Source organism: Fundulus heteroclitus, chromosome 22 (genome assembly GCF_011125445.2).
Source record: "Fundulus heteroclitus isolate FHET01 chromosome 22, MU-UCD_Fhet_4.1, whole genome shotgun sequence".
NCBI classification, from domain to species: Eukaryota; Metazoa; Chordata; class Actinopteri; order Cyprinodontiformes; family Fundulidae; genus Fundulus; species Fundulus heteroclitus.
In genome coordinates this window covers 26,477,741-26,504,193 of record NC_046382.1, presented here as the reverse complement: position 1 = coordinate 26,504,193, position 26,453 = coordinate 26,477,741, and the positions used below count along the sequence as shown (strand labels likewise).

Here is a 26,453-nt window from a genome sequence, read left to right as displayed (position 1 = left end):
AAAATGCACACTATTATATATTATCCCCATTTAAAAATTATGTCTCGCTGTATTTATAATCTGCCTTATTACACACTGATAGAAATAAATGATTTTGTTTTTGTTTTGCTACAATAACTTTGGACAGCACACCAATCATGAGAAATGTATAAGTCAGTGTGTAAGAAGGAAGATTTTCAACATATACTAAATCCTTTCCTGGGGTTTTGGGTGAGACTGGGGAACACATTTTATATCAGCTATTTTCACCTCCACTTTGCTGTAAGCCATATATGTAATAATCTCCCACAACCATATACTGGACTGCAAGCAAGGCAGCTTTGGGATATTTTTAAGAATAGCAATGGTTTGCTGTTGTATACTATGTATTTAGTCATGTAGTAAAGTACATAAAAGAACAGCAAAAAGCTAACACAAAAATAAGGGTCACTCGTTTTAGGCCACAACAATTATTTCTATGCCTGAAAAAAACATTCCTGCAGGTCATTTTGATCAAAAGGTCATTTACACAAAGTGATGGACCCAACAATACTTTTACTACTTTATATATTTGGAACCAAACTAAAAAAAATAAAAATAAACTTGAAAAATTAGAAATTCTTTACTTCCTCCTTTTGCCTTATGTCTGGAGAAACTGAACTCTCTGGTGAAAGGCCAATTTCCTGTCTCTCTCTCTCTCTAAGGCAAGACTTTGAAAAAGAAAAATACTTGACACATTCCTTCTGTTCCAAATGAGAAGTGAAACTAATAAGCAATGAAACCTACAGTAAATTGCTCACTCCAGTACACTCAGGGGTTTTCTTTCTACATTCTTAATGGCTTCAGCGCCTAATGGCGGCTAATGTTAGCAAACGTTCAAGAGATACTGTGCCGGCAAATCCCAGAATCACTGAAGGACTCTTGTATTTATGACTCGCGCAAGATGCTAGGCTCTTTTTAAGTCTGGAAAGGCTATGCCATTATGTTAATGTAAGGCCCGGCTATGACATTTATCAACCTGTTCTAGTCTCTGTGAGACTGTGCTTAGATGTATTAGAAATGTCAGCCCCTTACAAACACTGTATGCAAGTTAAAGTAATGTTTTGTTTTATTTGCAAGCTTTCAATGTGAATTGCGAGTCTTTCAACTTTACTTTACGCCGTTTATCCATGAATGAGGAACACCTGGTGACTTCAGTAACCAACAGGGGGGTCAGCGGACTGGCGAACATTTATGACTGGAGGCAAAGAAGGGCATTTGAGCAGGCACTTGTTAATTGTTACAGTCAAACTAAACCTATTGTTGTACAACATCAGTTTATTAACGTTCCTTTATTGACTGTGTGGCCATGTATGTCCGCCTGATCAAGAACACGTGCTCTGGGTTTTTCACAACAAAGTCTAACCCGTAGCAGATGAGCTACAGCAGCAGACGACCACACCAGGTGCTACTTATGAAACCTAAGGATAGAGAACTGAGGCTGCGTTTCACAAAGGCTCGGTAAAATGTAACAGCTGCGATCTTCTTATGCTAGGTGAAGTGTGAATACCATGAAAGGATGGATCCATCCTGCCTGTATTAAATTTTCAGGCTGACGGCGCTGTAATGGTGTGGGGTTTGATTTTTGGGCCCCCTTAGTATCAACTGGGCATTGTTTAAATGCCACATTTCACCCCGTACTACCAATGGACTCCTCACAGTCACTAGAGATCAATCAAATAGAGCAGGTCTGGATGTAATGGAGCGACAAATCTACAAGCAACTGTGTGAGGCTATCAGGTCGATATCAACTAAAATATCTGAGGGATGTTTCCGACACCTTGTTGGATTCCTTAAAAAATAGAGACGGAGCAGAAGGACACCCGACCCAATACTGCCGAGGTTAATAAAGAGTCGGACCAGTGGAGTTTTTTTTGGGTGTGTGATAGTCGTGTTGGAATTCAGTGCAAACTGGCTAGTGCGGGTCGCCTTAAAACACATTTTACTGTACTGCTACACTGCAAAAACTGATCTAAAAATAAGTAAAATGCTCTTAAACTTAGTGTATTTTTCCTTGATTTGAGCAGGTAAATAAGATTATCTGCCAATGGAATGAGTATTTTGACCCCTAAAATAAGATAATTAGATATCCTGCACTTGAAATAAGATGATGGAGATAAATTGTTCCTATTTTAAGTGCAAAAATCTTATTCTATTGGCAGATCATCTTATTTACCTGCTCAAATCAAGGAAAAATACATTAATTGTAAGAGCATTTTACTTATTTTAAGTTCCGTTTTTGCAGTGTATGGAATTGTTTAGTATATCACTACCTAATTAAGTATAGACTACGTCTTAAAGATCAGATCAGAATCCGTTTTAATCGCCAAGTTGCTTCACAGAATTTGACTTTCGTTCCACTTTGCTCCGAATGAAGACATTTGATGTGCAGTGTACAAAGATGGACTTTAAGGGACGCAATAGGTTCAAGAGACTTCATGGTAGAATGTGCAATCTTTTCATAGGTTACTGTTTGGCCCAACAGTTTAGATGTTGTTTTTTTTGTTGGTGAATAAAATATAATTCCCAAGAGATTCAGCTTTTTAATCCAAATGCTCATCTCAAAACATCTGAACCGTTTCCTCTGACCAATAGCTAACATCAGAGTGGCCAAACCCATTTATTGGCTTTGGTAATCAAAAGCTTCAACAAAATATCTTCTTTCTCTGCATTGACTGACATGTGCTGATAAACTTGGTTTTGAAGACCAAAGGTTCAGTGCTTCTCTCGCCCATGTTTGTGGGCGTATTGTTGGGTTTTTATTTATTGCCAAATAAAACTCAACCCTAATAAAGCAACGGGAGCTTAAGTGAGTAAGAAATCTGATGCAATCCCTCCTAAAATGTACCATGTTTGCTTTTTTTTTTTTTTTTTCTTCCCCCTCTTTCTGGCACATCTCACACTCTCTAACACCCTGAGGCAACTTCTCCTTTCTGAAACTCTCCCAAGTCTGAAGGAAGTTTGACTCCAGCACAAACACTAATATCTGCCTTGTCCATCAGCCTTTCTCACTTCAGTCATTTCAGATAATGATTCTCGGTTGAGTGCAGCAGAGACTTGAAGGCTCAACGGGGAGTATCAGCAGACGCACTCGTGTCTTCCTCCCTTGTTCTTGGTATAAAAGGATGAGACGAGGATGAGGAGCACGCAGGTAACTATCAGTTATCAGCACGAGGATTAGGGACTGTCATCAGCAGCCATATGCCTCATATTACCCTCACGATGACACTGGATGGGGGAGAGAGAGAAAGAGGGAGAGGGGAAGGCGATGAAGAGGAGGAGGAGGAGGAGGAGGCTTGGGGGAAGGATTACGTTGCTTCTTAAATTGCAGGGTAAAAAGTCAGGTGGAGAACGGGGCCTGTCAAAGGAAAGTCTGATAAATGTGCCAACTTTGGCGTACGAACATGGATTTTCAGGTGTGCATAAAATTCCCATAGAGATACATAAAAAGCCCTGTGGTGGTTGTCACAGGAACACGTCTCAGCTCCCGGTTCCTTTTGGAAGAAGTGGGAGAGCCTGTCGCAGGAGCTGCATTTATGTAAAAACCCCACAGTGAAGCTTGATATGCTTCCTCCATCTTCCGTCTTTTTCTCCCGCCTCCAGCACCCCAGGACGGCTTTCGCTCTGTCCAACGGACACATATGTGCTCTTCATCGCACAGAACGAGTCGGGACAGCGTGTGTGTGTCGAGGAAGAGGAGGGGTCAACAGTACAGTAAGTGTTTCCATGTGCTTCTCTCTCACACACACACACACACACACACACACACACACACACACACACACATAACACAAATTTGGCATATCCCTGTCAACAAAGTCTCTCCATCTCACATAAAAAAAAAAGATGGGAAGCAGAGCTGGTGTGATTCATCAGGTGACTCAGGTCTTGACTGTAAGAAATAAAAAATACGGTGAAAACGTTTACCGCACAAGCATTAGGTTTGGGTCCAACTCATGACGAGAAGCACTTTGATGGATTTCCATCAGCTTCGCGGCGTCGCCAGCAAAGCCGACTCCACACACACACGCGGCTTCGTGTTTCCAAACATCTCCTCCTTCTCCTTCCCAATTCCACTTCCTCATTCACAGAAGCTCCCGTGCAGCATAGCCAGGCTATTTCTGTGAATTCACTTGTAAAGGGGGTGGGGGGGAAGAAGAGAAAAGACGTGGAATATTTGAACAGACGGACGATTACACGACTCGTGTTTGTAATTTGTTCTTACACTTTTTTTTTTTTTTTTTCCCTGTAGGCCATCTTTAGGGTGGGAGATAAATTTGATCCTTTGTGACCTACGCATACAAATTAGCCAATTTCAGGAAAATCCTACCAGAGGAGCAGATTCAGCATAAACTGGCGGCAGATGCCTTTGAACCGCAGAGGACTAAAAAAAAATGCTGAAAACATATTAAAGCTGCTTTGGACAAAGTGTTGCTTTAAGGGCCGGCTCACTTATGCAACTAGGTCAATAGGTTAGCTTGCGTTCCAGTTGACATCGGTGGGATACATGTGGTATATTTACAAACGTTTTTCCACGATTGAAGCTTTTTTTCACATTTCACCTCTCTGGCATTTTAACGTTTTTTTTTTTTTTTTTTTAAAGCCCGCTGTAATGTTTGAGCGTCCTCTCACAGTTCAGATTCACTCATATTAGGATTATTACCCTGGTAAGTAGGAGTGAGTTCTCCCTCGGCGGCGGCGGCTGCAGCAGACCACCATGAAGAGGAGGAGAGCAGCTAGCATGTAAAGAGATCATATGTGTGGGCACGGAGAAATGATATGCCTGTGGTCCTGCCTGGGCTCGTGTTAGTGTGTTGGAGGCAGAGCCTGACTTGATTCCTGCCCTGCTGTGTATATATACCGCCAGTATCTGGGAGCGTCGTGGTTCCACACTTGTGGGGGTGGGCACTTTTTTTTTTTTTTTTTTATTATTCCTCTTCCTTTTTTCTTTTCCACAGGCTGTCACTCGTGCTGCCGCCGAGTCTTTGGTAACTCGCAGAGCCTTGTGCGCGTGTTCGTGTGTAGGCTTTTTGTTTAATTTCTACTTCCTGTTTTATTCTTGGCCTAATCCAAACGCAACACAGCTGTGCAGGGAGCCAGAGAAAGAGGGCTCGGGGTGGGGTTAGTGTGGGGGGGGTTGCCAGGTCCTGGTGAGTGCAGCCATGTTCTACAACTGCTCCCAACAGATGGAAGGGGAAATGGGGTTACCGACCGCGGCTTATCTTCTGTTTGTAGGGCAAACTGACCCACCGACATCAACATCGCCTCATCTGGTCCTAATGCTGGGCTTAAATCTCTTTGTGTTTCGCCGTTAGCGCTTCTGCTTTACAACGCGGACCATGAATCAGGGTTCAGGCCTGAATCGAGAAAGGTTACGCCTTGAAAGGTTATTTATCATGAATTAATGGACAAGAAAGAGCTCACAATATGTAACATATTCTCTGACCTATAGAAAGAGCCAAAGATGTCTTACTAACAACTATTACAGTTGAGTACCACTGGCTTTAAAGCACCGCAAGACTTTACAGCGCGATGACACTTGTGCCGGTGTTTCGGGCCGACTTTGAGCCATCGCTGATCTCACCAGTCAGACACGGTCCGTACGCACGGTAAGGTTTACGCTCGCTAAAGAACTAGCATGGCTGATGTTTGACCGTATTCACACCGCCGGTGCTCAAATCAGGATTGGGCGAGCATTAGAAGGCATTTCCACATTTTGTCACGTTACAATGACAACCTTCAATTTGCATCTTTTTTTTTTTTTTCCCCTTCTCTTTTTGCGAACAAAAAAGTAGAACTGAAAAGTGCGGTGCCCGTTTGTAATTAGCCCACTTGATTCTGATGCCCCTGAGGAAAATCCAGTGCAACCAGTGACCTTCAAATAGTAAACACACTCCACCCGGGTCTATTTCCATTCCACCGTATAACGTTGTGGGGAAGTTTAAAGCAGCCGCAGGTTATAAAACATTGTATTCCACGCTTTGAACATCTCACGGGGCGCCGCTGCAGTCACGCCAAGACATTGGCCGTCTCTACCTAAACCGGTAGGCCAGGTGAGTTGGGCGAGGATTAATCAGAGAAAATAAGCTCAACGAAATACAAAAAAAAAAAACGTATCACATGAAAAAAATACATAAAAGTGGTAGGAAGACTTTTTGTAACAGATTTTGACCAGTCAGCACACATTTATTGAAAGTCCACTGCTTTCCTTCAGACCAGGTCACTTGAGGATTCTTGCATGTTGCTCTCTTACCTTGTGTCAAATTGTGTCTCATTTCTCTAACTGCACATCCTTAATTCCTCTGTGGCAACTTGGACCCTGCTACCAGAGAAGACGAGGACAGGAGAGGAAAAAAAAAAAAAAAAAAAAAAAAAAAAAAAGAGTAGAGGGGAACGTAACAATCATTTATTAAAGGAGACCAGGTGTTAGTTTAACATGGGAGGTCTTTACAGGATCCTTATAGATCCCATTGTTCATGTCCGATGGGGTATAAAATCGCCACGTTTTAACAGTTTCAGTATTGTGGTATGTAAGACATCTTCTGTAATACATTTTCAGTAATATCAGAACCACAAACAGGAAATCAGAAGAGGAGCCACAGTGCTGCGTTACCTTTGCTTTTTACGTCAGGGACTTGTCAAAAATAACTGAGAATGAGCTCCATGTCTGGACGGTTTGTACCAATAAAGAAATTGAAAGCAGGTGGTATAACACTAACACAAAGGAGCTATTTTAACTGAGGTTGCCAGTAGCAACCTGACTAAACTTTTAGTTGAGCTGTCAGTAACAGAAAACGCTCGTCATTTTTTTTTTTTTTTTTTTTTTTAACTGTGGTCTTTAGGGGAAACTATATGGATTTTAGGGAAATTTCACAGAGGAAGTACCCAGATGCGCACATTTGCTGCACATCTTTAAAATTAGTAAGTGTGAAGGACAAAAACGCTAAAATGGCAGATAGAAAATAAATAAATAAAACCATGGACTATCACTACTCCTCACAGGATGTTCTCTTCAGTCCTTCAGCAAATGCACAGATGTACATTGAACATTTAGGTTTGTTTCCCCATTAGCCTGAAGAAAGCCTGGCCATGAAGTATAATTGAATTGATGAAGATAATTGGTCTGGACTACATACAGCACATTGCCACTGAAGATGAGTGGTAAAGCATTTCTTCAGAAAAAGTGGATGAGCTCAATGGCACGGCCGGCAAGCGGTCCAGATTTCAGTGCAATTAATAATTTACAGTGGAATTTGCAAGCAGACGAGAAGCTGCAAAGTAAAAAGCCGGATGAGTTCAAAGAAAGTCCTGAATTTACTTTTTGTGCTCATGATTCTATAATCCTTTCCTCAACTCCAACATTCCTTGTTTAATTTCTCTTGGTAAAAACGGCACTCCGTCGGTACATCCAGCTTTACCGTGGAACCTGATAGAAAGAATTTCTTTTTAAATCACCAATCCCCAACTCATCTAACAAACAGTATAATCAGACAAGACGTATAACAGCCTTGTTCCCACGTTTGGATAAATTGTTAACCTGACTTAATTGTATTGGAATTAAAGGTCTTGGTCTAAGCAGGTCGTCAGTCTGATAACACCATTAACTTGTAAAATGGGTGAGACTTCCCATTACTTCTTACCAAGGCCAAGTTGTCTTTCTCCTAATAGAGCAAGTGGATATTATTAGATGAACAATGCTGTCGTCGTATAAATAGAGGTTTCAGACAAGCAGTAATTAATGCACAATCATTTGGTCCAGGTTTAAGCGGTCTGGGTATTGCGGTTTTTTACACTACCTTCGGTCTAAGGTGATAGTACTGCTAAGAAAACATTAATGAATAATAATAAAAAAAAAAGTAATCACACAATTCTGAATGTTCAGACATTAAAAAAATCTCTTTAGGGTAGTGAAGAATAATTCAGTTCAGGTTTGATTAAAACTGCTTTACATTGTTAACGAGAGACGATTAGATGAAGTCCTTTAAAAGTGAAACAGGCTTTAAATTTAGCACTCAGTCGGAAACTTCCCTTTTTGTTTTGTGGTGTATAGGTGTATTACAAAACGACGAAACATCCACACCCCGCTGACTGGACTGCAAACAAGCAACAAATTGTGGGAGTAAAAGTTTCTTTTTTTTTCTTGAGCTTGATGGCGCCCTGGGCGGGGAGCCGCATCACCCATATCAATAACTCACCACTGAGTGAATGACACACAGCTTTCCTTTTGTTTTTGGTGCTGCTCGTTTTCATTACACGTCTTGTAACGACTAACTGAGCCCAACACGGCCACTAAAGCAGCATTTATCGCTACAAGAGTGAAAAAGGCGTACAAATTTTTAGACTTTTCTCTAGAACCCTCTTTAAAGAAGGCAGAAGACCGGCCACGAGACAGGGCTTAAAACTTCAGCTGCTGTAACGCGACGAGGAAGAAACACATCTCTGAAACTCTGGCACATCTGCCTGTGGAGAGCCGAGGCCTCTCCCTCCCTGAGCCCAGCGAAGCACATTCATTATTAATCTACCAGAGTCTTACCCTCCTTCTCAGTCCAGCCAATTACAGCCGGGGCCCCTGCGACTTGCTGCCTGTCTCATTTGACACTGTGTTGGTTGGCTTTGATGTCTCCATCAACCCGAGCGGGCCGAGGTACAGAGCCCTAATAGAGGCAGAGGGTGGGGAGGGATTACGCGCCAGCAGCCTCCAGGGGTGGAACAGTTCTTTTAAATGTATATGTTAAATTCATACTTTATTATCAGAAGGCTTTTGGGGGCCGCGCGTCCTCCGGGAGCCCCCGCTCTCCCATCACACAGACATGGTTGTAAATCCTGTTACTCTTCCAGGCTGCAAGCAGAGCCGGCTCGCCTACCCGAGGCCTCTCCTCCCCTCCCGGGCCGGATAGACTTTCCTTCCCCCATTCCACAAAGAGATCGCCTCGATTAACCAGCAGGGGCCACTTTGCATGCAGTCCTCGTGGTTTAGCATGAGGTCAAGCTTCTTTCAGGCTCAAAAATATGTTAGAAAAAAAAAATCACATTCAAATTTGCGTCTAAAAAAAACAAAACAGCACCTCTGGTACCTTTTAGAAGCACAGACAAAGAAGGCCCTCAGTTGAACTTTTAATAACAATCCCTCCCCACCTTGGGTCCTATTTGAAGCCCTGACCTTTTAAAAAAAGGAGGAAGTTACCGTTAGCACGCCTGGAACAGCTGCAACGGCGACCTGCTTTACAGCATATTTCCCCCTCACCGAGAACAAACGCTCATTCTCCTCCCTGGCTTGTCGCGCACGTTCCGGCTACGCAGTCCGGCCGTCGTCGCGCGGACAAGCAACCCAACGCAACCACGTCCACTTTCTGTAGCGGGGGAGCTGCGAGGAGAGGAGCATAGCATAGCATAAACCCCCAGGGGTACCTTCTAAGCATGACTATTACAAAAAAGAAAAAAAAAAAAAAAAAAAAAGTTGCATCTCAAAGCTGGGTCCAGGAAGAAATAACATTGCATACGTTTACTCGGGATGGAGTCCAATTCCGGTCTGTAAAATGAATAAAGTAGCGTTGACATTATTGCAAACACTTTCCGCTCCCCCTGCCGTTTTGTGTATTATATTTTTATTATCTTAGGATAAAAAAAACATTAACAATTACATGGGATGCCTTGTTCTGCATAATTTAACGTATACACAGTGGGAACAGGAATGGCAATGCTTTAAAACATCATCACCGCCTCTTCGCACCCCCCCCCCCCAAAAAAAAAAAAAAAAAAAAAAAACAAAAAAAAAAAAATAAAAAACCCAACCCACCCCCAACCCACTGCCTGCATGCAGTTTGCACTGCACAAAGGCCAAAAGTCACATGAGACAGCCTGCAAAGAGCACAAGAAGCATTCACAGTAAAGGAATATAAGGAAGGAGGATAGAAGGGAAGAAGGGAAGAGTAAAAGATGAGAGGAAAGGATGGGGGGAGGGGGGGGTAAAGGGAGGGTGGAGGAGAGAGGGAGTGAAACAAAGTGACTGCAGCACTGGCCTTGGTTTAGACAGGAGAAGGAGCAGCATAGTTCTAGTTCTAGTATTTCATTCCAACTTCTCCCACACTTCAACTCCCGTCTCCTGATTGTGGTACTCTTTCCATTGTCTTTGACACAAAAAAAGTTTGTTTATATATGCATGTATATATATGTATATACATATATGTATGTATATAGATATAAACACATCTTTATAGCTACAGCACCTTTTCCCATGGGGCAACAGTGTCAATACCTCGCACGTGGTACATTGCCGTGCCAAAAAGAAAAAGAAAAAAAAAAAAAAGAAAAGAAAAAAAAAAGAAAAATAATACAAACAGAAACAATATATTGGTCAGGATATTTATCTTTTTTTTTTTCTCTTTTCTTTTTTTTTTCTCCCTAAAATTGGCATTCGACATGACGATATTCTATTGCCGTCTGGGGGAGGAAAAGGGACAAAAGGTTCTTCTTTTGAGTTTATATTCAAGTTTTCTCCTTTTTTTTTTTTTTTTTTTAAATTCATGTGTATAATTTCTTTTTTTCCTGCTTTAAAAGAGTTCACACTTTTGTGATTTGCGTGTGTTGCTCTTCATCAAAGGGTTCATTTTCCGGATCAGAGTCAGTGGTGTCAGAGTATCGATAATGGTCTGGCTCATTGTCGCTAACGTCTGGCGTGACGGACGTCGAAGTGCTAGCCTCGGAGTTTGAAGGCTCCTCCACGGTTTTCGTAAAATACAACTTCACCTGGAAAAAAAAAGCGAGAGCAGCTTTGGTTAAATAAAAGATAAAAACGGGTTTCGGCTCATCTCCTGCGGTCGGCGACCAGCTTACCTTGAAGTTTGGCGAGAAGTAGCGGTTGGCTTTATCTTTATTCGCCTTGTCTAAATCGTTCTTTGTGAGCGTCAGGATGAGGTAGTCCCTGTCGCCGTCCCTGCAGCCGTCCCGGCTCTCGGCGCTCCGCGGCTGGCCCTGCTCCGGTCCTCCCTGCTGGCTCTCGGCGTTGTTCACCGCCCCGTTCTCCATCTTCTCCCCGCTCTCGTCTGGTCCGGGAATGAAGAAGGTGTTCACCCAGAAGTGGAACATTTTGTCCTGGCGGCGGCACAGAAATACGGCGTCATGAAAAACAAAAGCACAAGGAGCAACATGTGGACTTATTTAAAATCGGGAAACCGTCCTTTAGCCTCCTAGAAGCCGCTAGCCTCGTGAGACCATCCTGATCTCGCGAGCTTTCAAGGTTTCACTCGCAGATCAGTCTGGCTACTCTCCGTTAAAGAAAATTTGGAGCCGTTCACCAAACGAACGTCCAATCAGCGTTGGCTTTGAGGCGGGTTGAGGTGTGACGCAACGAGAAGCGCAACAGTTCAGTCTAAAGAACATGGCGGCTTCAGCCGATGAAACTAGCGTTAGCGTGGCTGAACAAGTTTTATTGGAATTACAGAGTATTTCTTCACTGAAAGAAGAGCAAAACACTGCTCTGGATGCTTTTCTCAGAGGAAAAGATGTTTTTGCTCTTCTCCCGACTTGTGGTTGTGTTTTCGTCGTCGCTGTTAGTACGTCATATGCTTCGTTGATCTGATTGGTTCATTTGGCCCGTCTATCACCAACATAGGCCAATCAGCTAACCAGTATTTTCGCCCCTTCCCAAAATTACTTCAACGGAAAGTTTCCAGATGGATATGCGGAGCAAATCCATCAGGTTAAGAAGCTGCTGGTTCATCGGGATCAGACTTCAGCAGTTTTGCTATAGCAACGCCTCAACTCACACACACCAGCTGGGAAACTTGTCAAGTAGGTAAAAAAAGAAAAAAAAAAGTCATTTAACCACAATTTGGATACTGACTTTAAATGATTTACATGATGTTTATGTTATGATAATTGAAAAACGTGATCAAATGAAGAGCAAACTTCAGAAGCCATCACAGCAAAGTCGCTCCGTTTTAATTTTTATCAGCCTTCCACCTTCATGATGGAACGCGTTGAACGTCAGCATGATGAAATCCTCAGAGCTGAGGACACGGACTCCGTCGTTGATCCCCAGACGTCACAGCCACGGTTTCACCAAATCCGACGGCACGAATAATTCAGACTCGTCTACAGAAAGCGATTTGCCTCCTCTCCCATCTTTAAAAAGGTGGTTCTCGTGCTAAAAGCACCGACGGGGCAAAGGTCTCACACCTCTACTATTGAGTGTGCAACTGCAGTCCAGGTTCCTTAAATTGGTGAAATGTCCCTTTTGTGTGGGCCAACAGGAAGTTGTGAGGCGTCGTTAGCAGCTCCCTCTCAGGCAGTTGCCGTATCCTTGCAACACGTGCAGATTGTCTGCGTCTTGCTTTCTTTGACCAGGCACCCGAAGGCCGTCGCAGGAACGATTAAAAACAAATGGTGGAGGGTTAATTTGTTGCTTTCCAGAGTGTGGTCAGCCGGCCTGATGTGCGTCGTGTAGACTTCCTGTCTCACTTCAAAACGAGGCCTCCATTAGACCCGGCGCTGTCAATTAACACTTTTTATTATTATTCTTCCACTGCTACCAACCGTGCTAACGGCTACTTTGGATCCCTACGCTTAAAACGTCTTCCCCAAATCGGCGGCGTTTAAAACAGTGAAAGCCTGTTTTTCCGCCGCTCTCAGACATTTTCGCGTGTAACCTCGATGAGGAACGACGGCTCACAGCAGGAAGAGAGTCATTGTAGTTTGAAAAGTTATTACAATTAGCCAAAAGCAGTACAGGCAAAGCTTCAGAGAGGCCAAAAAAAAAAAAAAACACTGAACTCTTTCTCCACGTTTCACAAAAGGCAAGAGCGAGACAACGGATACCTACTCCTGGTTCTCACGTTTCTTAAGAGCGGCGCGCATGCATACGAGAACAACGGAAAGACACCAACCTTCTTCATCATCTTATTCTGCTTGTGGAAGAACTCCACTTTGATGTCGCCGCAGACGGGCAGCGGCTGGGGGAACTCGAAGATCATGTGCTTGTCCTCCCGTCTGGTGTGAGCCGGGTTGGACGTGTGGATCTTCACCTTCAGCTGGTACACCACAAACTGCGGGTCTGTGGAGGAGAGAGACGGCGACGGCGCCACGGGGATGAGGGGTGAGATGTGGGGAAAAAAAAGAAAATAAGAAGGAGAAAAAGCAACAAGAAAGGGACGACGTGAGAGATATGGGGAAAGGGGGAGTTTACCACCATTTGTTAACACAAGCTGGACAATAAGACGCAGCATCCCACCACCTCCCCCCCACCCGGTGAGTACAAAAAGAGAGTTTAATGCAAAGGAAATAAATAAAACTAGAAGAGAGAGGTAAGTATCAGCCCACAAAATGTTACACCAACCAAAAACAAAGTAAAATAAAAGAAAACAAGGACCAGAATAAGAGACATCCAGCCCTATTCTGACAGATATGCTTTAGTTCTGGACGAGCGCAACACTTGGCGCCGTTTCCCTCTCCCCCTCTGACTTCATACGTCCTCTAAAGCAGGTCTACCTTAAAGCTCTGGGGCCGCATCAAAAGCAAATGACTCAAATAACAATAAGAAGAAGAAGAACAATAATAATAATAGAAATGGATTAAAAGGCTCATTTACCCCAATGCCAATTCCCTTTCTTGAAGCCCTGAGGGGTCGGCTCGCTCCTGTTTTTAACGGTACTGTCCCCTTAGAGAGAAAGAAGGAAATGATCACAAGCAGGGCCTGGTTGGCTGGTCGGACGGTCGGGGGGGCGTCACAGCACAGCAGGCATCCACACACACACGTTCACATCACCGTCACTTTTCCTAAACGTACAGCCGGCTGATTCACGCCAGCCGTGCACGACTAGGGGGGGCAACACAGAGGGAACTTTATGGAAATTAAATAAAAAAACGACGTGAAAACGTCAGACGTGTCTCTGGTGAGTGATCTCCAGCTATTTGTGGCAGAATCGTCAAGCGTCTTTAAGCGCATAGAGGCAAACAAACAAACAAAAACAATGAATTCCTGCACATTTACAGAGCTTTCTCAGAATAGGGCTTTTGTTTGTTACGTTTATGCTTTAAAAAAGGGGAGGATAAGCAGCAAAGAGAAGGGTGAATAAAGCCAGAGCCTTAGAGCAGATTCCAGGGTTAGGGCAACAAAGCCACCAAACATGAAGGAGGAAGAGCTTCTTCACTCTGACCAGCAGCTTCCAAACAAACATCTTTACATGCAACAGGAGCTCGGCATCGAGTGACTCACATATTCGAGCGCGCAGGCTCAACCTGTCAATTTTTTTTATTTTTTAAAACATCCTCTTGAGAGCGTAAAGCGCTACTAAAAACAGCAGCAACGGTGCAGCAAATAAAACACAAAGAACTGGAGAAAATGCTGCATGTTGGAGCAAATCAGAGGCGCTGAGCTGAAACAGGTGACCGGGCGCCGGCAGCGTTAACCTAGACGCGGCGTTTTACCGCGGGCCGTATCGCTCCGGCATCAGAGGAATGTGTCAGTAAAGATAAGTGAGACAGACTGATGACTTATTGAGAGCCGAGCGGCCTGATACTGTGTGCGACAAACTAAAATGACACTGAAACGCTTTTATTCCTCTTCCAGCTCTGAGCCACTTCCTGGTTACAGGGGAGTGGAGCGCCATGTGTCGACTCTCTGCAGCTTATGTTTCCAGACAGCTTTTCTCCTTATAGCTGCAGACATGTAGCAGTCTTCTTTCAGCCAGCTGAATGGCAGTAAGCAGCAACAGGTGTGTGAAAGTGGCCCCCCGGGGCCCATGTTTCTAACACTGGGGGGCCCAGACTGCAGCGTGGGTGCGGCGCCACGTCTGACTTAGGGCTGAACGATTTTGGAAAATAATCTAATTGCGATTTTTTTTCTTAATATTGCGATTTAATGCGATTTTTTTTTTCCAGTTGAATTTATCATGTCTTTTTAAATATATACAAACAAACCAATTTGTTTCCTCACTGTGCAGATTAGTTGCTAAAAGACCCACAGCATCTAAACTCAGAGCAGTAATTATTGCGTTCTGTCTACTATATATTTCAACCAAAATTGCAATTTTGGCTTTTCCCTATGTTAACCACAAGCAACAAAAATGACCTCTAAATAAAGATGTTTGTAAACAAGGACTATTTAAAAAAACAACTTTTAATGTTTCTATTAATCAGAATATTGTTCAAGAGAACAGCTTTTAATTGATCAATCCTTGTTGAACATAAAGTGCAACCAACAAGCAAGTCTGTGTATTAAACTGATTGACCTGTACTTAATGCTATGTATGATTATATAAACTCTAAAACAAGTAATAAAATTAGATTATCTCACTGCTGCAACTGTCTTCCCTTCCATGTGGAGGCAAACCCACTTTAAACATTTTACCAACACCTAAAGGACGCGTCTAATTCCCTAATTGTTACATAGCCAAGAATTGCAGACTCTGCGATTTGGAAATTGCGTTTTTTTAAATCTCGATTATATTGAAAATGCGATTAATTGTTCAGCCCACGTCTGACTCGCTCTTTCTCTGTCGTGAACGGCGGCGTGTGTGCGTGTGCGTGAAGCCGAACGTGAACTTGACTCACTGCAGCCGCCGCCCCCGCTGAACATGGGGAGCGTCTCGAAGACCATCTTGTGGAAGAGCAGCGCCACCGGCTTGTACTCCAGCTCGTTCTTTAGCAGGTAGTTGTAATAGTAGACGTAGCGACGCTGGCTCGGGATCGTCACCCCCTGCAACACAGATGGGAGATTTTAGGTCGCTGGGGAGATTCTCAATGAGTGACCTGCAGCTGAAAAACCAGGAGCATCCCAAATATTTGTTAGAGGAGGCGCGCCAAGACCCGGAAAGAGCGGCCAAAGTCTGCCAGGGGTTTACTTCCCAAGAAGAGCTCCAGTTTCTCAGAGACACGCGGCTCGGATCATGACAGGATTCTTGCTTGTTCTCAGGGAAAAACTCAACTTCCCAGAGTTCTCTGTTTTTTTTTACTCATTTTAAAATAGAGAGGAGGTAAGGAGGAAGGACAGACGGAGTACAACGAGGAAGGGACGACATGTGGATAGAAGGAAAGACACAAAGTAAGGGGTAAGGATGGACAGAAAAAAGGAGGAGAGGAACGTAGAAAGGGGGAACAGAAGAAAGGAAGGTAGGACACAAGGAGGGGGAAAATGAGACAAAAAGGATGGATGGCAGGCAGGAAAACAGGATAAAAAAAAGGCAGAAAGGAGGGAAGGAAGAAACAAAAGGCGGGACAAAGGGAAGGTAGGTAGATGACAAGAGAGGAAAGAAGGGAGGACAGAAATAAAAACAGAAGCAAGGAAAAATGACACATGGATGAAATGGAAAAAAAGAAATAAGGAAGGGTGACCACAGAAAAAGCAATAGGACGCAACAGAGGAAGGAAAGAAGGTAGGAAGGAAGGACAAAGGAAGAAAAGATGTGGGACAGGACACGAGGAAGGAATGGAAAGACCAATAAACAAGAAAGGAAAGAGAGAAGGACAGAATTAGAAAGTGAAGGAGGACACAAAAAAACATAGGGAAAGGACAAAAAGTAGTATGAAAAGAGAGAAGGAGGCAAAGACAATGGAGAAAAAGGGAATGAAACAAATCAGGACGTATGAAACAAAACGTAGATAATTAGACGGGGAATAACTTCCAGAAACTAAACCAACAGCCCATATTTTCCCTTTCGCCCCCAGTCCAGCTCTCACCTTCCGGTCCCGTGTCCTGACCTCGCCGTAGAAGTCCAGCGCCTCCTGGGCCTGCGTGAACTTGCCGCGGTGCAGCAGGTAGGCGCAGATCATCACGCCGGTGCGGCCCTTGCCGGCCTTGCAGTGGATGGCCGCCACGTGATTGTCGTCCTCGCTGAGCCACTGGTCCAGGTCTTCGCAGAACGGCTTAATCAGCTCCAGCTGAGGGGGGTTGTGGTCTTCAAAGGGGTATTGTGCAACTGAAGCGTGACGGGCCCACGCACGGCCGGGGCCAAAACGGGAGGAAGAAGAAGAAGAAGAAGAAAAAAAGAGAGGCGAGCGAGAGGCCGGTGAGCGTGAGAAGAAGAGCGCGTTTCTCGATGCTGTTAAGTTCAAAGATGAGGAGATAAAGCAGCCTACCTCTGCAGTTAAATTTGGCAGCATCGTAGTGTCTTTCTGCGCAGCTGAAATGGGAAGAGAACAGACTGCAGTTAGCCACCACACAGAGGAAGTTTCTAAGTAAACACAAGCCAGATGAGAAAGAGAGAGGGGGGGGGCACTCACAGGTTGTAGATTTTGTAATGGTTTTTATGCTTTGAATCCAAAAACCTGTGCAGAGGATTTAAAAAAAAAAAGGAGGCATGATTAGCTTAAAATGCAAGTCATTAGAGATAAGGTGGGAAGTTAAAAAAAAAAAAAAAAAAACCTCACCGTACTACATCATCTATATTGTTTCTGTACACGCCTTCGAGTCTCTCCGCTGGAAAGCCCATAGCGATGATGTTTGGGTAGATATCTGTTCAGCATGGGTTAAGACAAAAACCAAAAAAAGAAACTGTGTGCATCTGTACGGCACAGAGAGGCACGAAGCAGCAGCAGCAGCAGCAGCCGCCGCCTACGGCTACATTACAAGCTACAAGGAGCACAAAGATGAGCAGCAGGCCTTATTAAAGGTTCGGTCAATGTCAATTTGAGGTTATCGCTGCTGTTGGGGGAAGGATGGGGAGCGCGGAGGAGGAGAGGAGCTCGGTCGGTCCGCCTCTCGCGGCAGACGGCCTCCTCCACAGCGGGGAGGCCAGCGTGTGGCCCGCCCCCCCCCCCTGCTCCCTGGCCCCGGGTTTATTTTTAGAGCAGCATAAAGTTATACAGGGACGTGTTCAGAAGATGTGCGGCTTATCAGTCTGGACTCATTTGAATTATCTGCGAGGCTGACCGTGACGTCCATAGGTGGACACAGGTTCAAACCACTGAGCTCTATTATACACTGGAGAGCTGATTTTGCCGAAAAACTGAAGTCACTGGCCGCCATCTTGCTCCTCCCTACTCTCACAGAATCCCATAGGATTTGCTTGCAACAACAAGAAGTTTTCTGGCTCAGTGAAAACGTTTCACAGGTAATTCTACAGTCAGTGGATGTACTAACACTATCAACTACTAGGAAATTAGGTGCTGAAATATTTTACATGTTATTCATATTAAAAATATATATATAAGTATGTGTATATATGTATACATATGTATATTGTTATTTATATACTTATAAATGTTAATCATATATATTTAAATGAATAAAATGCAAAATATTTCAGCACATGACTTTCTCAGTACTTGATATTTTTAGAACATAACATAAATGTATATGGCGTTTGACATTTTAAAAGTTTTAAGCCCCCCCTGAACATGAGAAAATCCTCGTTATTCGATGCTGTAGCGCACATATTCCCTAGTTACTGGGGGGAAATAGGGAGTACCAATATGGCGGCTGGTGGCTTCAAAGCGACTCGTTCAAACAGCGGGCTATTAGCAATCCAGTGTATTATATAGCTCAGTGGTGGACACAGGTTCAAACCAAAGCTGCAGCGCGGCTTCCGGGTTGACGCAGACGGAGGGTTCTGCTCCGCGCACCTCCTCTGCCCCGCACCGGGCAGCGGGCTCTGGAGGAGACGAGCTCACAGACGAACCTTGAAGGCACCACCTCACCGACAGGGCGCCGCGCTGTCACAGCAGGACGACCCGAATCGCTCTCAAATTGGACGCAGGCTCTTAAATTGGACGCACGTCCGTCCCTCCGGGTTCCGACGCGGCCGGAGACATTCGACACGCGCACGTCTGACGGCGGCGCGCACGGACCTACGCGCGCGCGCAACGCACGGCAACAAAAAGGCCCGAACAAGGACGGCCGTCTTCACGGGACACCCGAGCACGCACACACGACACGCCACGCCACGGGCCATTGTTCAGTGGGCAGAACCGCAGGCTCAGAGAACTGGAGCCCGGAACGGGAACTCAAAGTCAACGGTACGGAGAACAAACCATTCAGGCCCTTCCACCTGCAACAACGCCCCGTTATTATTTAGATTGTTTAAAAAGAAAAAAGGCGCAGAACGAACTCTACTGGGCCCACTCTGCACAAATCAACAAAACCCAACACTTTGTGTAAAAAAACACCAGCTTCACTGGTCCTTTCTCAGAACGCCCATAAAACGTCGCCTTGGTGCCTTCGTTTAAAAAGACGGGGGAAAGCAACTTTTCTTGCATCTGCTGCAAAAAAATAAATAAATATGCCGGCTATATAAATCCTGCCACACCACATGTCACTTTAATATCGATACACGAACCTGAGCCAGAAATAAGAACCACATCTGAGCCCGTATGTAATGAACAAAAGGCCCAGAGCTGCTCATCTAGTCGGGCTGTCTGCTAAGGTAGCCGACATCAACGCTGACCGCCGCCGTCTCCACACCCCGTTACCGTCATGCTGGTTTCTGGATCCTACAAACATTCCCAGACAAATCTGCCCTTCCTGTGAGCGAGGGGAACACGGGTAAGCGGCCACGTTTCAGCCAGCTGACAGTGCGCAGCCACACTGAACTCCTCTGGCCCCTCTGAACCCTGAGGGCAGCGATAAAGGAGAATTAGCGGGTTTGACACCGTAACTGTTCATAATCTGGGTTTAACATTAAACCGGCAACCAGCCCAGGCCTGATCGCTATAGGCGCACACCTCCCAGCCATTTCCATAAAGCTCCACCAAGATGGCCGTCTCTTGATGCGCCGTAATCTTGTACATTAAAGGCCTCAAAGCCCTAATTAAGGTCTGAATTCTGTTTCTTTTTAGCTCTGGTAATGGGCTGCTCCAGCCTTCGGTGCTAAAAAGAAAAACCCACAGCTCCCAGGAGACCCTCAGCTCAAGGCATAGGGGGCTCGGTTTCTTCAGCTGGGAAGAAATGCATACACAGGAGCCGAACGTAAGCTCCACGTAAATGAAATAAATACAAATCTGCCGCCTAAGGCACACCTTTTCTTTATAGAGCCAGCCTTGCCTGAGCTATATGCGTTCACCAAATAAGAGAGAGAGCAAGAGAGAGAGAGAACAGCAACGCTGATACAAGATCACCGGCAACTCTATTTTAAGGGCAATTCCCAGAACTGTGATAGTGCGTTACATAACTGCAGAGAGCCCGTATTGTTTCTGGATGCCATGCCAAAAGGTGCCCACATCTAAACAAGAGGGAGACCTCAATCAAAAGACACATGTCACTTTTGAGTACAAGCACCCCCCCCCCCATCCCCCTCCTCCCTTTTAACACCTGCATCAGGGAACACCGCAACGTCCTGCTAACCCTGAAAGACGACATTAGATTTACCACATCATGAACGCAGGTGATAAGACAGCAGACAGCAACGTATGGCAGCGCACGCTTCACCTTGGCTGGTGGCACGGCAGGTCCCCAAAAAAATAACGCCACCAGAGCAGAACCAGACGAATAGGAAACCAGGTTAACATTCCCTCACATCAGACTAGGGGTGCACTGATTAATCAGCTGGAGATCACATTTTATGGCAATATTCCCCTTGGCAGGCAGATCAAACACTGAAAAAAATAAAAACTATATGACTCTGATGTTCTTAAATGCATCAGATCTAAGAACCTGCACCAGGTTGCTTTGGTTTGCTCCTCTGAGATCAAGCTACACCAGAAGACGGGCTCTGATGATCTTATAGTTCCTTTATTTACTGTAGGATTCAAAACTTAGCTCCAGCGAAGAACCCACAGCCCAGTTTTGATGGGCTGCAAGTCCTTATGGAGCGGGAGAAAAAACCCAAAAGTGGCAGGTCAGACCTCCCAAAACCCAGCTTGGCCCCCGATCAGGGCATCTCTAATAAAAACATACAGTATCCATGCTAAACGACACAGCAAGCGGCATGCACGGAAAAAAAACTGGGCCCTGCAGCCGGAAATTTGCCCAAACGCACACACTTTTCTGGCTGCATTTATGCACCGGATTAAAAAAAAAAAAACGAGACCAAACCAGCAGATCTGCCTATACATGCATGACCTACATCTTCTCAATGGCCACAACTATAATAAACCTGGATCTGCTGCAAAACCACAGGTCCCTGCCATCTTGACACCCCCCCACAAAAATAAAAAAATAAATAAATAAAACAAGCAAGATGCTCATCTCAGACCAACCACAGTAACTCCTACAGAAGCCTCTCAATGATGACATCGGCTCTTTAAAAAGAAGAAGGAGGAAGAAAAAAAAAAAAAAAAAGGGGAACGGATCAGGGGTGATTTAGCGAGATGTTTTAGTCTTTAAAAAAAAAAAAAAAAAAAACAGACCAGATTCCCAACTCCGCCACAACAAACCAGAAGAACGAGTAGCACAGAAATGCACATGCTTTCTTGCAGCTGCTATACCAACGAGGAGCTCCTAAAAACGACCAAACACCCAATAATAACCCGACCACCCTAAATCAGCTCTGCGTCGGGTGAAAGCTGGGGAGGGAGGGGGGGGTAAAAAAAAAAAAAAAAAAAAGAAAGAACATCAGCATTACAGCACATGTACAGCAGCCCGGGTAAAGGGAGAGAAGAGGGGGGGTGACATTTCTGCGCGCTGCCTTGACAGATCCAGCGTCTTTCAAACACGCTGGGTGACAGCGAAGCAGCTAGTAGCCCCACAGCTAGCCTAGGTAGCAAGGAAGCTCACCGACCTCCCTCACGTTCCTCCGCTGACGTTTCTACCCCCCCCCCCCCCCCTTCCCTTCCCTCCTCACCCTCCCGCAGTTTCTGCAAATAAATACAAACAAAAGCCCCGCTACGAACCGGACGGCACCGAACCGCGCGCAGAACGTGGAAGGATACATGTTAAGTCCAAGTCGAACCCGTCCTCCTGGTATCTCCTTTTGTTCCGACTGACCATTTCTTTTATAATCGCAGCCATTGTAATAGCAGGTGATAAAGAGGAGTCTATATGGGGAGGGGGGGGTCGGTTAAACCAGTTTTTTTTTTTTTTTTTTAGTATTCTGGACGCTTAACGTCCGAGTCAGTCCTCCCGGTCGCTGGCCGCGGAGTTTTGCAGGTCCTCGCGCAGAGCGGTGGCCGTCGGTGGGATTAGAAAGGCTTCCTCTGGATCATAAAGACGGGCCTCGCTCCGCTCCTCGGCGCAGGCCCGACTTTCCCAATCCCGCGAGTCGTCGTGCGAGCGCTCCCGGGTCAAATACATGCAGCTGTCCTCGGGGGAAACGCGGGAGATCCCCGGCGCGTTCCGGGCGACGAGGTTCGAGAACTCACCGGCTCTCAAAACCAGGATCCAGTCGCCGAGACGTAGCCAGCTAGCGCGGCTAATGCTACCTCCTATTTCGATCCAAAAACCTCCTAGCGATTCAACATTGTCATCGACTGATTGCCAAGAACACATTTGAGAAAAAAAGTCTAAAAAAAAGTGACAGGCTCCACCTCGGATGTATATGGGCTATACAACGTTCAGAAATCCGCCCGGACTGCTTTGACAGTCTCGTCCCGGTGAATCATCTTTCTTTTTCTCGCTCCAGCTGAACTCTTCAGGCTCCCATCATGGCCTCCAACCGAAGGAAAAAAAGAAGCTAGAGCAGGCTGGGATGTTACATTGCGTATCCTGCCGCCGTCACGATATAGTGCCGACAAATAAGTCAAACCCTGCAAGCCTGAAAATCGCCAATTGTTGATTTAAACAATACTCACAGCCCCGATTTACAAATTATTTATATTTACTTAATCAAATAAAGCGTGAAAGAGTTACTTTTTCGTGCGTCTGGCGGAGGGATAAAACAGTGACCGCATCGCTCCCTTCTGTCAAAATGGTCACGTGTGAGTGTAATTAGGGAAGTCTCCAACAAAATGTCACTTCTTGCGGTTTTAACTGTCATTTTCCACTATAGAAATATGTCATTGTAATTAGTCAATCAAAAAGTTATTCATCCTGTTTGCACACAGTAAGACTGTTTTTTCTTTCTTTTTTTCTTTTTTTGTTCTTGTTATTTATTCCAGGAGGGGGAAAACCGACACCATGCTTTGAAAATCATATAAAGATCGTTTGACTGGGAAAGCTGAACTTAAAATAGCATTTTATTGTAGACCTATTACTGCTAAGCATTTAAAATGTAATGTGTCGGATAAATATATATATTTTTTTAAATATTGTTTTATGAGAGAAAAAAAAAAACCTTGGGGGCGGAGGGGGAAGGGGGAGTTGAAAACAAACTTTGTTTCAATTATGGTTCTTTCATACCAGATTTTACATTTAGCCTATTTGTCCCACCGTTCTGAACATTATTTAATCAGGTGGTGCGGATCCAACTTCTACCACTAGAGGTTACTGTAATGAGTCCTGAACGAACATCAATGGCCGAAGCTGTGTTCTCACAGTAAGATTTAAAATCTTGAAACATGTTTACTTTTAACTTTAAATAAACATGTCACCATAGATTTCTGTGTATCACCATATTGACTTTTTATTCACTATATACCAGTCTTTATATTTATTACTACCTCTGAGAACCTCATCTATATCTATCTATCTATCTATCTATCTATCTATCTATCTATCTATCTATCTATCTATCTATCTATCTATCTATCTATCTATCTATCTATCTATCTATCTATCTATCTATCTATCTATCTAGTCAAATTCAATCAATTTGAATATTATCATAAAGTTAATTAATATTAACTAATTTCATCATGGGCAATACATAGATTAACACAGCCTGGTTATGTTTTAAAGCCTTTATTTATGACCCCCCCCCCCACCCCCACACACACACACACGCATTCAGCTAATAAAAACACAGCATTAAAGATTAGAATATTTGCATTAGAGCAATAAAAAAGCATTTTTAATGCAGAAATGGAGAATTAATGTAAAGTATGTTTTATAACAGCTTTTTTTTTAAAGGTAGTTTTAATCCGACAAAAATGGTCATAGAAATGCATATTCTAATTGATTGAATATGACACAGATACACTCTCACCCATAGCAAGACCCTCAGCCCAAGGCACAGGGGGCTTGGTTTCTTCAGCTGGGAAGAAATGTATATATATATATATATATATATATATATATATATATATATATATATATATACATATATAAATATATAAATGGCATGACCTTAAAAAGGCTGTTGATGCTAGAAAACCCTCCAATGTGGCTGAATTACAACAATTCTGCAAAGATGTGTGCAGGTTATCACAAAAGCTTGGCTGCAGTTGTTGCTGCTAAGGGGATATATACTTGTTCACACACAGTTGCAACAATTGCATGACAGAGAGGAGCAGGAAGCTGCAGCAACCACTATATTCTCTCTTTCACTGTCGCCTATAGAGCAACAGCATGCATGAGGTATTAAGCTGCATCAGGGACGCCGCTGACAGACACCACACAACATTCCAGCATCGGAAATGCCGCCTTTAGTGAGTGAATTTCCTTAATCAGGACCCGGTCCCAAGATGCCTCAACATTTATATACAGTATTTATTCAAGTTTTTACATACTATATTAAAAATAAAATTATAAACAAAGTTAGAATTTACCCTGATTCTTTTAAGCACCTAAATGGCACCTGGATGGTAATAGAAACACAATTATGTGACTGATATAAATGTGTCTGAAAATAAGTAACATATCAATTCAGGTATTTTTCTAATTTTACTGAATGCAATGTTGCCTTGTGGTTGCTCAGGAGGAGGAATTGCTGCAAAGCCAATGGTCCGATGCAACCGACTGGGCTGCTATGGATAGCAAACCTTTTTAACCACTTGAGAACTTTGGTTATACAGTTGAAATCAGATAACAACGTTCACTGTATAAAAAGACACACTGTGTGACATATCAGGTCTATTAAGATTGCCAAAGTTATTTCTATTTGCTAAATTCCAGCATAAGAAATAATTTCATTTGAGCATGTTATTTTCTTCAATTTAGAAAGTTGCACACTAAGATTATTATACCTTCTATTTGGGAACACCCAGACAATGATGGCAATAATTTGTACTTCTAATAGGTAAACTCACAATGTTCCGGGTAGAGAGTAACAGCTTTTTTTAGGCAGATGCTGATTATTTTGACATCATTCTAACCAATACCCAATATGTGTGCTGCTGATTTTTTATGGGGGGTGGGGGCGCGATTCTTGAAGCCAATATTGATTTTTCTTCCTCCATTTATATGATACAAATGACACGATAACAAATGTTACACAAAGTCTCTAAACTTGTGTCAAACCAGCTAATATTAGCAACTAGCTTCAGCCTCAGTTTTAAAGGCACAGAGTTGAAAGAGGCTTGCTCAAACTGTAAAGATGCTTGTGAGGTAGGTGGCTCACAAACCTGACTCAGGTGCATCGTTCTGGTCAGGAGGGATGCAACAAAATTCCAGCAAACTATCGTTGGAAGCTTGTGGAAAGAAACCCAAAATGTTTGACACAAGTGGTGGTTTAAATGGGGATTCTACCACATAGTAACTGTATAAAGGTAAGCATCTGGATTCTAGGAGTTTCATTTAAATCTCAGACAGCAAGGGAAAAAAACAGATTATATGTTTTATGATACACTATGTGTAGATATCTGGTTTCACTGCTATTTCTGGGATTCTTTGTCTTGTAAAGTCCCTTCTGGTGATATTTGTTGTGAATTAAACTAAAATTTACTTATTTGAATTATGAATGTGAATCATCACAAAATGTATGATAAGTTGAAGCAATGATAAACTATTCCTTTAGTCCATTACTTACTATCACTTTTGGTATCAGATATGCTAAAAAAAAGTCAGTGGTGGCAGTCAAAATGAATCATTTATTATGTCCTAAGGGTATTTGAAGGTTGTGAACTGAAATTTGGACATTTAGTGAAACAGTTGTTATATAGAAGAGGTGTATGCACATAAATTGCTCCATGTCCTGATATGTTGGAGACAGTCCGAAGATTTCACTTTGTTGTTTTTTTATTGCACACGCAGTTCAGCAGATTACCTGGAACATGTTGAAGGGCTTGACCGGACCTTCGTAGAATAAATGATTTGATCCAGTGTAAAGCCATTTAGGAGTCTTGCCTCTTACAACAGACACCAGCTCTCCTCATAAAGGGACATCTTGTAGAAACGAGCTTACCGGACAGCTTAATTGGCCTAGCGACAAGTGTTTTATTTTTAAGAAGTCTGTGGGTCTCTTTAATCTGTTTTAAAGGATTTAGCAAAGTCATTTATAGTCAAGTCAGTTCTCCCCCCCCCCCAACGAATATGGATTAGATGCAGCAAGAAATCCATGCATCTGACGCGATGAGTGTACTGGTTGAATTTGGAGCCTTTAAGTGAAACCTGGCCGTGCTCTTAGCCCTATTTAATTCTCAGCCTTCCCCAGCAGATGGCATCCTTGCACCTTTTTCCTACCCGGCCCTTGAATGAGCTACACTTTGACCTTTGCTCCTCTGCCAAATAATTGCACAACCAGAAGCACACA

The 26,453-nt window shown here is 43.7% G+C and overlaps 1 protein-coding gene across 2 annotated transcripts; it reads right to left on the bottom strand.

Moving 5' to 3' along the window:
- Positions 1–10,496: 10,496 nt before the first annotated feature.
- Positions 10,497–22,561, bottom strand: ptena (phosphatase and tensin homolog A). Of its 2 annotated transcripts, XM_036126059.1 has the most exons (10): positions 21,820–22,561; positions 17,383–17,467; positions 17,236–17,280; positions 17,092–17,135; positions 16,693–16,931; positions 15,568–15,712; positions 13,604–13,672; positions 12,903–13,069; positions 10,852–11,109; positions 10,497–10,764 (listed from the first exon to the last, which is right to left on the bottom strand). In XM_036126059.1, exons 1-10 carry the CDS (start codon positions 21,896–21,898, stop codon positions 10,579–10,581), a joined length of 1,317 nt encoding a protein of 438 aa, XP_035981952.1. In that variant the 5' UTR covers positions 21,899–22,561; the 3' UTR covers positions 10,497–10,578. The 2 variants fall into 2 exon arrangements, with proteins under 2 accessions (XP_035981952.1, XP_035981953.1); XM_036126060.1 differs by lacking the exon at positions 13,604–13,672.
- Positions 22,562–26,453: the final 3,892 nt, after the last annotated feature.